This window comes from Rhinatrema bivittatum, chromosome 1, assembly GCF_901001135.1.
Source record: "Rhinatrema bivittatum chromosome 1, aRhiBiv1.1, whole genome shotgun sequence".
Classification (NCBI taxonomy): domain Eukaryota; kingdom Metazoa; phylum Chordata; class Amphibia; order Gymnophiona; family Rhinatrematidae; genus Rhinatrema; species Rhinatrema bivittatum.
In genome coordinates this window covers 198,325,044-198,338,126 of record NC_042615.1, presented here as the reverse complement: position 1 = coordinate 198,338,126, position 13,083 = coordinate 198,325,044, and the positions used below count along the sequence as shown (strand labels likewise).

The window sequence follows — 13,083 nt, the reverse complement described above, 5'->3', positions numbered from 1 at the left end:
GGACTATTTATGGCATCTCTCTGAATCAGGTCTTAAAACCTCTTCTATCAGAATGCATGTCAGTGCGGTAGCCGCCTTCCATAAGGGTATTGGGGGTAATCCTATTTCAGTACAACCCCTAGTAACACGCTTTCTTAAGGGCTTGCTCCATCTAAAGCCGCCCTTGCGTCCTCCGGCCCCATCCTGGGACCTTAACCTGGTTCTTGGTCGTCTTATGAAACCTCCTTTCGAACCTCTGCACTCCTGTGACTTTAAATATCTCACTTGGAAAGTGTTATTCCTTTTGGCTATTACTTCAGCTCGCAGGGTTAGTGAATTACAGGCCCTAGTTACCTATCCGCCTTACACTAAGCTCCTGCAGGACCGCGCGGTACTCCGCACTCACCCTAAATTTTTACCTAAGGTAGTTTCTGAGTTTCATATCAATCAATCCATCATACTACCTATCTTTTTTCCCAGGCCCCACTCCAACTCTGGAGAGCAGACCCTGCATACCCTAGACTGTAAACGAGCTCTAGCTTTTTACCTAGACCGTACAGTTTCCCATAGGAAGAGCACTCAATTATTCGTCTCTTTCCATCCTAATAAGTTGGGACAACCTGTGGGTAAGCAGGCTCTTTCTTCCTGGTTGGCGGACTGCATTTCTTTTTGCTATGAGCAAGCTGGCATTCCTTTTCAAGACCGTGTTAAAGCACACTCTGTGAGGGCCATGGCGACGTCAGTGGCACACCTTCGATCGGTGCCGCTTCCTGACATCTGCAAAGCTGCAACCTGGAGTTCTCTCCATACCTTTGCAGCCCATTATTGTTTGGACAAGGCTGGAAGACAGGACTCCATCTTCGGCCAGTCTGTCTTGCGTAACCTTTTTCCAACCTGATGTACCAACACCCTTCCACCTACCCGGTTGGGTGTGGATGCCCTTTCCCAAATTTCTCCTCACTTATTGTGCCTGCTGCACACCGTTGGGTACATTTGGTGCAAGTCGGGACATCCTCAGCTCGGTACTCACCCATTTGTGAGGACAACCATCCTGCTTGTCCTGTGAGAAAGCAAATGTTGCTTACCTGATGTAACAGGTGTTCTCACAGGACAGCAGGATGTTAGTCCTCACGAAACCCGCCCGCCTCCCCGCGGTGTTGGGTTCGTTTTATTCTTACTTTCTAGGCACTGCCTGTAGCTTTGAAAATCAGACTGAAGGGAGACCCCTGCTGGCTGCAGGGTCAGTGCCTTGCTGGGCATGCCCAGTAGGGGCCAGTCAAAGTTCTGTTTAAAATTTGACAGAAGTTTTCCGTGGTGGGCTCCATCCTCGATGTCACCCATTTGTGAGGACTAACATCCTGCTGTCCTGTGAGAACACCTGTTACATCAGGTAAGCAACATTTGCTATAACCTAGTACAACTATATCCCACTCCTGGTGCTCTGTGTACTGCCACTATATCGATGTCTGCTTCATTCATGAAGGCCATCAGATCTGAAACTTAAGATATTTTTAACCACTTATCTGGAATTTCTAAGTCAGTAATAACTGAACTTTGTGTACACAAATGCTCTTATGCGTAATAATTTTCCAGACGCTAGCTTTGTTTCCCTTTTCATTTACTCTTCACCAGTGTGAAATCTGTGCTAATGAGGCAATGATATGCAAAACAGCTTATTACCTAGTAGTGCAGCAAAAAAAGGTATGCACATTAAAACATACAAAAGGTATCTGACAATTAATGTAAAAATCTTAACTACACCTTGGAGAGATGTAGTTTTGTTTTTGCATTACCATCTACTTGTATGCATGCATAACTGCAGAAATGCATAACTTATTTGTCTCTCATTAACATTGGTCGTTAGTACATGCATTAAACACCATGTTTATGCACATTAATGGACGATGTTAACACAGTTCATCGGCCCCTATATTTATTAATACCTTTTTATCGTTAAATTGCCAGATTTTCTCTTCAGCATGTTCAGTGATGCTGCATACACAGTGCTTAGGCAGTGGGTTTCTTAACATGATCACCATTACTGTGAAGTAGAACTATATTAAAGTCAAGCTAAATTTCCCTTTTTGTATGTCCATTGTACCATTGCTGTAATTCTTCTTGAACATAAGTGACAAGGTTTTTTTACCAAATAAAGCATGTTAAGTTATGAATGTTTCTTGTCAATTTTTTTTTTTTACATTTTCCAAAGGTGCCCTGAATTGTTCTGCATTGGTTAGTTCATGTGTAGAAAGTTATGCAACGTACTGTAGTGGAGACTAGTATAGTCTGAATAAAGTGCTCTTACAAGAGAATGGACAATTTTATCTGCATTCATGATTATTATGGTAGGACAGTGTATAATATAAAGCATGTCAGGTAAGCCTCCAGTTGAAGAGAAATGTTCACATCATTAGTGTGCCTCCTTTTCTTAAATGACACGCTTTTCTTCTCTCTGTAGTGGAACTGGCTATGATAATGGATCGTCTCTATGGCGGAGTCTGTTATGCAGGAATCGATACAGATCCGGAGCTGAAATACCCAAAAGGTGCTGGGCGTGTTGCTTTTTCCAATCAGCAAAGCTACATCGCTGCCATTAGTGCTCGGTTTGTTCAACTCCAACACGGCGATATTGATAAACGAGTGAGTGTTTTGGATTATTTGAATTTTCTTTCTCCAAACTGTATGCTATTGGGCCTGCAGAATGCACTTAGGATATCTACGACAACTTCGCTTAAAAAGCAGAGATATTGCAAGTTGACTGTTTAGTAGTTATCTGCATATAACGTGACATGTTGAACTCTTTAAAGCCTCTCCTTTTTCCCATTATTTTTCTCTGAAGCACTTTTAACAGTTCTTGAAACTTTTAAAATTAAAAATAGTTTCCTTCGATGATAGGGCCATAGGGTTATGAAATGCTTGTAGTTAACCTTTGAGATTCTCTGAAATAATGATCCTAGATTATTCAAAGCAATAGTTGAGTACAGCCTTGGGGACGGATCTCATTTCTCCTGTCTCTCCCCAGAATGCTGACACATGCAGCAATTTTAAAATTCACTTCAGGCTTTTCTCTATATCGTAACTGAATCTGGAATTGCTTTAGATTTTGATAAGCAGTAATATTGGTTGAACTGCAGATTGCTAAATATTTCTGTCCATTTTAAGTTCTGATAGACTAATATTTGCTGGAAGATCTGTATCCACGTGCTCTACTAATCAAAGCCAAATCGGTCTTAGTGAATTAACACTATATATATATATTGATCCCATCCTGTGTTATATGTAACATCATTGGCTTATTCTGCGCCTTCCCCGTGATAGAACTCCAGAAATTGAGTATATAACCCTCTCCCATTTTGAGATTTAGAAATAGTGGCCTGACCTGAAATGTATGATATATATAGTTTGACATTATTATGATGGAAAATGTAGTCATGTACTGGGCCTAAAGTCCCACCATTCTTTTCTGTAAGCTGTAGCGAGGCAGGACTGATTTGTTCCTTTAACTTAGTGTTAGAGTTGAGGCTAGCTTGCCTGGTATTTAAAACTGTTGAAATGTACCGATACAATATACTTAGAAATCTGTGTTTGTTCCTGAAATTGCACTATATTAGTCTGTGTTAAATTCACCCTCTTAATAATGCATAGGTTACATTCCCCAGGAGAGAGTCATGTCTTTTGTGAAGGTCATGAGCATGTATTCCAGAGACATAAGTAATGCTGGTTTATTATACGTAAAGGCAGCATAGCCCTAGGGATCAGGACAGCTAATACATTGAATTTGAGCACTGAATAGCTAAATGTATGGTTCTGAAATAACTTTCATTCTTACATGTTTAGAATGAAGATATTTTTATACTTGAGCAACTGTGCTATACAATGGCTTGCAAAAGTATTTAACCCTCTAAAAAGTCAGATTTGTGTGGATTACAGATGACACACTGATTGTTCCAGACAGTATTCTTATGCAAACCAGTATGGTCTTAAAGTAGATTTTCAAAGTCACAATTCATCATTTCTCTGCATTTTTTGTAAAATTAAAATTAAAAACTGAAAAATGCTGCTTGCATAAGTATTCAACCCCTGTGCCATGGGAGCTCCAAGTTTACACAGATGAAAGATATTGCCCTAACAATTGGCCTCTACCTGTGAATCGTTAAAGGTCAGCTTTACTGGATAAAAGTCCCCCTAATTAATTAGGATTTCAGGAAGACAAGTCATGACTCACAAGTATATTAATGTCTTTAAAATTGTAACTGGGCACAAGGATGATGATGAACCTGTCAGCATAGTCTACTTGGACCTTAAAAAGACATTTGACAAAGTACCATATGAGATTACTTTTGGAAACTAATAGGCTATTGGGATGGGAGCAGTATACATTCATGGATCAGTAACTAGTTAAAGGAAAGAAGACAAGTGAGATTGAATGACCATTTCTCAGGGTACATAGCAGAGTGTCCCAAGGGTCGCTACTAGGCTCAGTACTATTCTGTTTGTTTATAAATGATCTAGAGGGCAGAGTGGTGAGAGAGACTGAAATTTACAGATGATACCAAACTATGTAGAGTAATTAAAACACAAGCTGATTGTATCAAACTGCGGAAGTATCTAGAAAGATTGGGACTTGAGCTAAAAAATGGAATTTAATGTTGACAAATACAAAGTGATGCGCCACTGGGGTCCACTCTGGGAAAGTGCAATCAAGAGTCTGCATGCAGTTCTGATCTCATCTCAAAAGAGATGTGGTGGAGCTTGAGAAAGCTCAGAGAAGGGCAGACAGAATGGTGAGATCATTGGGGCATCTCTTGTATGAAAGGCTGAAACAATTAAGGCTTTTTAGCTTGGAAAAGAAGATTGAAGAGGGATATGATATGGGTCTACAAGATTATGAAGGGAAAAGAACAAACCACAAACAAGAAATAGTTTAGCCTGTCCAAAATTAATAGAACCGGGAGGGGCATCCAAGGAAACTGTATATTAGACACATGCAAGAAAATATTTCTTTAGTCAGCAGGTAGTTAACTTATGGAATCTGCTGTCATAGGATATATTCACAGCAAGCAGAATAGGTCTCAAGAAGAGTCTGGCTATGTTCCTAGAAGACAAAGGCATAAACAAATATTAGTGACTGGGAACGAGCGAAGTTGCTACACAATAATATAACTCTACAGGGGACACTGAGATGAGCTCTGGTTTGGGTCTTTTGAGTGTTAATAATTTGGAGCCACTGTCTGAAATAGAATACTGGATCAGATGGACCATCAGTTTGACCCAGCTTGGCCATTTTTTTATGTCCCACAGGCTGCCATTATTGAGGCCAAGTTGGGCCCTCCTCATTCAATACCAGTGCTCTGATCCAAAAGTGAATATCGGACCAGCTGAACCTCACTGCTGATCCTATTGCGTTCATGTATTTAGAATGCATGAAATGTGTACATAGACTTGAAAGTGGTGCACTGAGGGGTGGAGGGATATTGCTGCTTGCTTGAGTACAAATTGAGATTTGATCATGCTACATGAAGCCTAAATCTGTTGAAAATGTTTAATTTTTTGGATGAGTATATTTGGGGGAGGATATTTAACTACATTTCATTTCCTAAATCCAAGGGTACAGGTTGTTCCGTAGTCTCTAAAATACAGACTCGAGCATGTATTTGGCCCATGAATCTGGTATAATTTGTTGCTGTGTTTTAATGTGATCGGATGCTTTGCTGGAATCCGCACTGGACACCTAGAAGTTGAGAAATATTCGAACATGTAAATGAATGAATGAATCTGTCTTGTAAGAAAGCATAGCTTTTACTTTTACCCAATCTACTCCCACTTCAATTTTCTGCTCCACATTTATGTGTAGTGGTAAGGATTAATTGGGAGACAATTATCATTTTTGTCGGACTATAAAATCCTTTGAATTTTTAGACCTACTTGAATACCATCGACAGGAACAGATCGTAGGGCCAAGAAGCGCCCTGATTAATGGAGGTTACAGTAGTGCTTTCAGATGTGATTGCATTCGCTGCAGGGCTGGAAGCATTAAGTAAGGACTTTAGTTTCTAGAAACTCTTGAAGGGCAGTCGGCACTTAGCTGATAATGAAGCTGCCATCTTCAGAATGGCTTGAAGACATGCCAGAATGAACTTTCAGCCTTCAAACCTTTATTGAAATGCAGATGTTACTTTCAGCAGCTTCAAATCATAAAAAAAAAAGCATTAGCAAGGCTCCTCCGAGGCATGATACCGCATTGCAGAATTTAACAAGGTTGTTGATTTTGGCAGCACTGCTAGAAGCTGGAAACTGCCAGATATGGCTGAACTTTCATTTAATAATGCATGCCCTACACGCTAGCTTTTTGTCCATTTCTGTGAGTATATGTAGAAATGTCAACGGAAGCCGTTTTCTTTGCCATTATGGCAAGATGCTGTTTGCTGTAAATAGTGCTTTGATGGAAGGCGTACGTTCTTGTGACTGGGAGACAGCTGCTTGTGGCCAGCTGTGTGATATTCTGTGGCCTGCTTGCTGGGAAGCTTTCTGCAGCTGTGTAGATTTTGGGGAGGATGAGAATAACAGCACAAAATAGTGATCTAGAGCAGGGGTGTGCAAATGGAGGGCAGACCCCTGGAGATGGGGGGGGGGGGGGGGGGTTATTGATCCTAGAGGAGAATGAGCCATCGGTTGATCAAGGAGGAAAAAACTGCTGTCCAGTCTCGCACTGTAAGCTAAGGGAGGTGGGCTGCATAGTGACATTGTGGTAAATCCGTGCAGCTTTTAGCATGCTGGGGAGAAGCGCCACTGCAGTAAGCCCAGGAAAAGGAGCCGCTTGCACTGAGGCAGGCCTGGACATTGGAGGAGCAGCTGTGGTATTCCACAACCCAGGAAGAGCTGCCATCGGGTTCCTACCCAAGAGGGAGAGGTCACAGCTGCTGTGCCTGCCTGGGGATAAAGCAGTGAGGTAGGGGAGAGGAATAGGCTGAGAGGCCAGAAAGAGGGGGGGGGGGAAACTAAATAAGCAAAACAAAATATGAAAAAAATGAGCAAATAAAGGGACAGGATCAATTGGTGTTTTAAAAATAAAAGCTAGGTAGGGTGGGATGGAGTTTTTCCCATCTCCTAAACATTTTGGCTGGCATTCAAGTTTTTTTGAAAATTCTCTTTTGCATTACCATTTGCTGTGGTGTATGCCCTATCTGGGTCTGGAATTTGTGTGTGTGTGTGTGTTTGGTCCCTATCTGGTATGCAGTGTTTTAGTCTATCTGCCTTTTGTGCATTTTTAATATGGGTAGCCAGGACTGACACTTCTGCCCACGCCCGTCTCTTTACAACCAATAAATACACTTAACACAGGTTGGGATGAACAGGCCGCAGCTTTTATTAACAAACATCCCGGAGCCCGAGCCAGCTCACTGTAACAATCAATCAGCCACGAACCAGCAAGACGGGCAATCAGAGGCTATCCCAGCCTGTATGTGGTCACATCATGAACACGCCCCCCATGACTCCCACTGCCGCCAAGCAAGGGGCCGACCACGTCGACCACCGCCCAAGCAAGGAGTCGCACAGTTAGGAACCACTGACCTGACACCTGTCAAGTCAGACACTTTTAACCACTGCATAATCTCCAATCGGCTCGGGCTACCCGCCCCCTACCCCAGCTGTGACAACACCAAACCCCCAAACAGTAACATCCCCTCCCCCTGCTAGATAAAGAACCTCTTTACACAGGGTTCTCTTGGCTGACCCCTCCAAAAATATATCTTTAACCTTGGTATAGTGATGGATGTGAAGCATGAGTCACCTTATAAAAGTGTTGAAAAAAAATCATTGCTTCAATCCACATCAAGCCTCGAAGTTCTTACATACTCCCATGATGCAGTAGTTCTCAAGCAAGGGGTAGTGTCAGGATGTGTGCATTCAAATCACTCCCGCCGTCACATGGGACAAGAAACTTGAACTCTCTCCAAAAAACCCATGCTGCCCAGTCAGCCCTGCTGTTCTCCGTGTTAGGGACTGTTTTGACAATAAGCTGTGAGCTAGGACACAAATCTGTTGATGCAACAGCACCAGATAAGTAGTTTGCTTTGATTTGATCCCCTCCCCCCCCAACCAGGCAGGCATATCGCCAAAACCTTGGCCAGTGTTGGGATTTCAGTTTGGGACTTTGCGGTTTTTGGATGGTGTTCATTTTGTGTTTAAACTAGCAGTCTTATGAGTGGACATGTACTGGCACAATAACAACTTTGCAAATACTGTTTAATGTAACACATTATTGACTTTGGTGTAAATGATTGATTTATAGAAATCCAGAGGCTTTTGCCGTATTGAACTGCAGTATTTCTGATACCCCCTTAGCTACAATTAACACCATAGAGTTATTTGTGGTGGAATTGGTGCTTTATATCTCTATCTCAAATCACTCTTGTTTAGATGTAGTGATTCGAGTCATTTTTGGACATTTGATGATCCATTGCCAGCATCGATCTGCACACCCTCCCATTTCTTGATCACCTGTGGCATTTCACAGTCTCTGGTGTTGGCGGAGGAGCAGGCCAAAGCTGCCATCACTACCTTGAGAGGAGGAGGAGGAGAGGCAGCTGGTCATGGACCTAAAGCAGAGCCAGCAGGCACCCCAGGGGCCAGTGAAAGTGCTGCGCTTCCTGTCCTCACTGTATCTGCCACTGCCTCGGCCTTCCTGTCTTCCTATTGCACAGGCTTCCTGATTAGAAAAGAAGCCCACATAGGAGTCGGAGGAAGAACACAGCGTTTTCACGGTCTCCGGTGGTACCTGCGACATCTGATTGAGTTTTGCATCAAAGCTGCCTGTGACTTACTGCTGCTTGCACGTTGCTGTGGGGAAAGCAGAGAAGGGAGATTTAAATTGGAAGTTGGGGGAAAACGGGCGTGAATAGGGGCTGACAGTTGGAAAGATGGAATGGAAGGCTGGAGAGAGGGAGGAGACCTATGAAGTGGTGAGGGCAACCAGAGAGAGAGGGAGATGGAGGACTGGGAGGTGGGAGAGGTAGAGTCCAGGACAGGGAGATAATAGAAAAATAGCCAAGAGCCAGCAGAGAGAGAGACTCCAAGTGGGTCAGTGCAGGAAGGGGAAGGCTGGGAAATAGACATGATATGAAGAGAAGAGAGGTGGAGAAGAAAGATGGAGGGAAATGAGAATTGAATAAAGATGAGGTGATTGAGTGTTGAAGGAAGAAAGGAAGAGACAAGCCCAGAAGAAGAGAAAATGGAAAGGAGAACAAGGAAACAGCTGATGGACAAAATGAAAGCAAAGAGAGCAATGGGGAAAACCCTTAACCCAGCTAGAGAGGGGTAAAACCTATTTTATATGGATTTTAGGTATTGGTATGATTTCCTGAAGTACTAAATTTATTTATTTATTTATTTTTTTAGGGCGATTTTCAAAAGCACAGAGCTCCACACTACATAGTTTTACTTGCATTGTAGTGGAGGTGTTCTAGGAGCGGGGTTAGTCAGGGGAGGAAACTGGGCAGTGTTTTGGATTTTCAAATCTATGTGCATTATTTGGTTAGAAAAAGCAGGCGCAGATATCTGTGAGTACTTTTTCTCTAGGTGAATTTTCAAATGGGGAAGTCCGTGCATACTTTCTCTTGGGAAAACTCTTAAAAAAAAATAAAATAAAATAAAAACTTGCTTGACTTTGCACCTGTCCCACACAATTTTTTAAAATGTCCCCCTTTACGTGCAGTTTGTATCTTTAAAAATTGTGTGTGAGTATTGACGTGTCACTGCTGTGCTCATTGGCTCCATGTTCCACATGAGGTATCAATGCCTGAAATGCACCATTATCTGGTACATTTCTTTTGATATGGGGAGGAAGAGAGGTGAGTAGGGCAGTGTCCACATCTAATATTCTTCCCCTGCCTCCCTGAAATGAGCAATATAAAATTGGCCTTCCCTGCATTCCCCTACCCATGAATTTGAAATGGGCACCAGTTATGAAGAGACGACAAAGCACTGCAAGAAATGCGCCCTCCAGCTACCTCAGCGCTGCCAGCTCCGTTGCACCCACCTTACTTCCTGCTGGCTTCATTTAGAATTCAGCGGCAGTACAATCTGGTGACTGTTCTTGTTTGGCAGTTAAATACCAATTGAAAAACAAGCCCAAATATCACACTGGCATGTAAGTATGGTGGGGCATCATTTAAGCGGAGATCTGTTATCCAGGAAATGGATCTCTAGCTGGGCAGCTCTTCTACCCACTTCTCTCCCTCCCACATGATTCACCGCTCAGATTAATCAATGGAGCACCCATGGTTCCAACAGCTAATCGGAGTATTGAATCATGTGAGAGGGAAGGGAGTGAGGTTTGGGCCTCAGGGAGCAAAGGGGAGGCCAGAACTTCAGTTGTCTGGGGAAAAAAGAACTTTTATCTGAAATAGTCCTGACCATTCTTCTTAAACTATGCTCTACTGTGTAGAATTTGATGAGAATTTTGAATTTGGGAGCCTGAGGGCACACAGTGCATCATGAGACACCCACAGTTTTCAACCAAGCTTGATGACCGTGGTGTCCCCTAGCTTTACTACCCTAAGGATTGTGTTTGAAAAGCAGTATGGCCATGGTAACATGCTCCAAAGGCATGCTTGGAAGGTTTTTAATTTACTTACTGGATACAGAGGGTACCCTGCCTTTGTTGTTGTTCACTACTAGGGCACATTTTGAAATCCCTTCTGATGTTTCTTTTTGACAGAACTAGCTTTGTTGAAGTGAGACCTTCGGGTTGTTTGTATGCAAACAGACTTCTTGTTAAAGGGCAGATGTTTTTTCTTAAGGGCTTAAAACACTTTTTTTTTATTTTGTGGTCCAGCCATAGGATTTAGGATGTAGCACTGCCCGCGACAGTACATACGATTCAGGGTCAATCAGGATCTCCCCAACACATACGTACACGCACGCACGTGCATACTGCAGCACAGAGCTCTGTAGCCTCAGCTATAGGGCCGGCTTTTTGCTGTTCTCTCTCATGGGCCAGTAAATCGATTCCGTAAATTGAACTGCATTTTTTTTGCATCTAGCAAAATGTAACCGTGGGCATTTGGAGAAAATGAGGACATTTTTGCTTTGGATTATTCTTTCAGGTCTCTAGAGCATATACACTGGAATACAAAACCCAATTTAAGATTATAATGAAATGCTGGTGGAGTGAATTTTGTATTCCATCTTGGCCATTAAAACAATATAATACAAAGTTTGGCACGTTTTTTTCATTGAGCAGTGGTGTGTAGTGTAGGAAACATTCGTTGCTTGTCAGAGCAATGTGCTTTTATTGAAATCCATGTGTAATGAATTTTCAGTGTACAAATGAGAAGTAGGAGTATGATTTGCAATGCAAAACCTGTCTGTCAAACTTGATCTTCAACAATTAGCGAGGCAGTGCTTTTCCTGAGTGCTATATACTGATTTAATAATGCTTTCTTTATTTTACAGCCTAGGCTGGGTCGATAACTCAGTGGCAACGCTGGGCACTGCCCCTCTGGCAGATCAGCACGTGATTTTCAAACTCTGCTTCTGCCCCCTAGGCCAGTTGGGGATGCTGCGGAGGCAACATTCACAGGCCCTAGGGGAAGGGGGACTGTATGGCGACGCCTCCGAGCCGGACTCGAGGTGTGCGCGTCTCTGGTTCTGGCAATCGTGCAAGGTCAGTTGGGAGTGTGCGCTAATGTGTGCCCATTTTATTTTTTTCTTTCTTTTTCTCGTCCTCTCCAGGTGGAGGTAAAGCCATACGTGCTGGACGACCAGATGTGTGACGAATGCCAAGGCGCACGCTGCGGTGGAAAGTTTGCTCCGTTCTTTTGTGCCAATGTCACTTGCCTGCAGTATTACTGTGAGTTCTGCTGGGCGAACATCCACTCTCGCGCAGGACGGGAATTCCATAAGCCATTGGTAAAGGAGGGCGCTGACCGGCCACGTCAGATCCACTTCCGCTGGAACTAGGCATTCTGTGCCAGCAGCTAACTAAGGAGAGAAGGGTGCATGTGGCTTACTGTGTTTGAAGATACAGACATGCAGAAGAAATAAGTGCATTCTTCTGCTTTTCACCCCAGCTATCAATACGTGCATCTTTATCAGCAGCCAAAACACTACAAGCCTCTTGTTTTTCACCAAAACCCTACATCTCAGGCTTACTAATTTTTGTGATATTTTCATGTTAAAATAAAATGGTTTCTTTGTATTTTTTCCAAGTTATTTTTATATGTAAAGTTAAAACTAGATAAGAGAATGTTTTTTGCATAGGGGCACACAGTTTGCTGCTATACTTAGTGGGTGAAGCGTGCACTTATTTCTAAACATGGGTTTTTAACTTCAAGATCTGCCCCAGTAATTTACCAAAGGTAGCAAAATAATAGTGAAGATGGAATATGTCTGCTACAAAAAAAGCTTATTTTTATTGTTGCTATTTTCAGTATATACATAAACTAAAAAAAATTAGGGTTGATTTTTGCTCTCCATTTTGACTTGCAAGAAATAATACCTCAAGATAATCTGATTTTTCTTAGCTATTTTTAAACATTTTTAATCACAAGCTGTATTAGCTTTGCTGCTATATAGGTGTTGTGTGTAATGCCACCTATTAATACGGGATTGAAAACGTTTAAGACACACTGCATTGTAGACAAAATGCAGGCAGCACAATATGGCTGAAATGGCCATAGGTTTAGAATGTGAAGAAAATTGCATGTTTGTTTACCTGTATACACCATATGCATGCACTAGAACTTTTAACTAACCAGAGGTAAGTTATTGCAAATGTTCAAAAAAAAAAAAAAAAAAGGCTCTCAATTCTAGATAGCATGAGCAAATTACAAAAAAAAATCTTTTTACAAAAAAGCATACTTGCATGCATTATTGTGACTCAAGTTAAAGATGTCCTACATGTGTACAATATGCAAATTTAGTTTTAGATTCGTTGCGTGCAGCCATTTTGTGACCTGGTCGGTAGTGGAATTCGATTTACGCAGACTGGATGTAATATTGTAATCCCTGTGCAATTATTTTTGTGATGTGCGGTTCTAATTGGTGTGGAGTGATGTAGCATAGATGCAAGTTGGACTAAAAATGAGCTTAGAAGTTGGA

The 13,083-nt window shown here is 42.2% G+C and overlaps 1 protein-coding gene across 5 annotated transcripts in view; it reads left to right on the top strand.

Moving 5' to 3' along the window:
- CPEB2 (cytoplasmic polyadenylation element binding protein 2) overlaps positions 1 to 12,792 on the top strand; it is a 177,936-nt gene extending 165,144 nt beyond the window's left edge. For all 5 annotated transcript variants that reach the window (XM_029590816.1, XM_029590789.1, XM_029590798.1 and 2 more), the window contains 2 exons: positions 2,438 to 2,619; positions 11,716 to 12,792. In XM_029590816.1, coding sequence (XP_029446676.1) covers positions 2,438 to 2,619; positions 11,716 to 11,943 — 410 coding nt within the window. In that variant the 3' untranslated portion in view covers positions 11,944 to 12,792. The remainder of the gene's footprint in view (positions 1 to 2,437; positions 2,620 to 11,715) is intronic.
- The last annotated feature ends 291 nt before the right edge of the window (positions 12,793 to 13,083 follow it).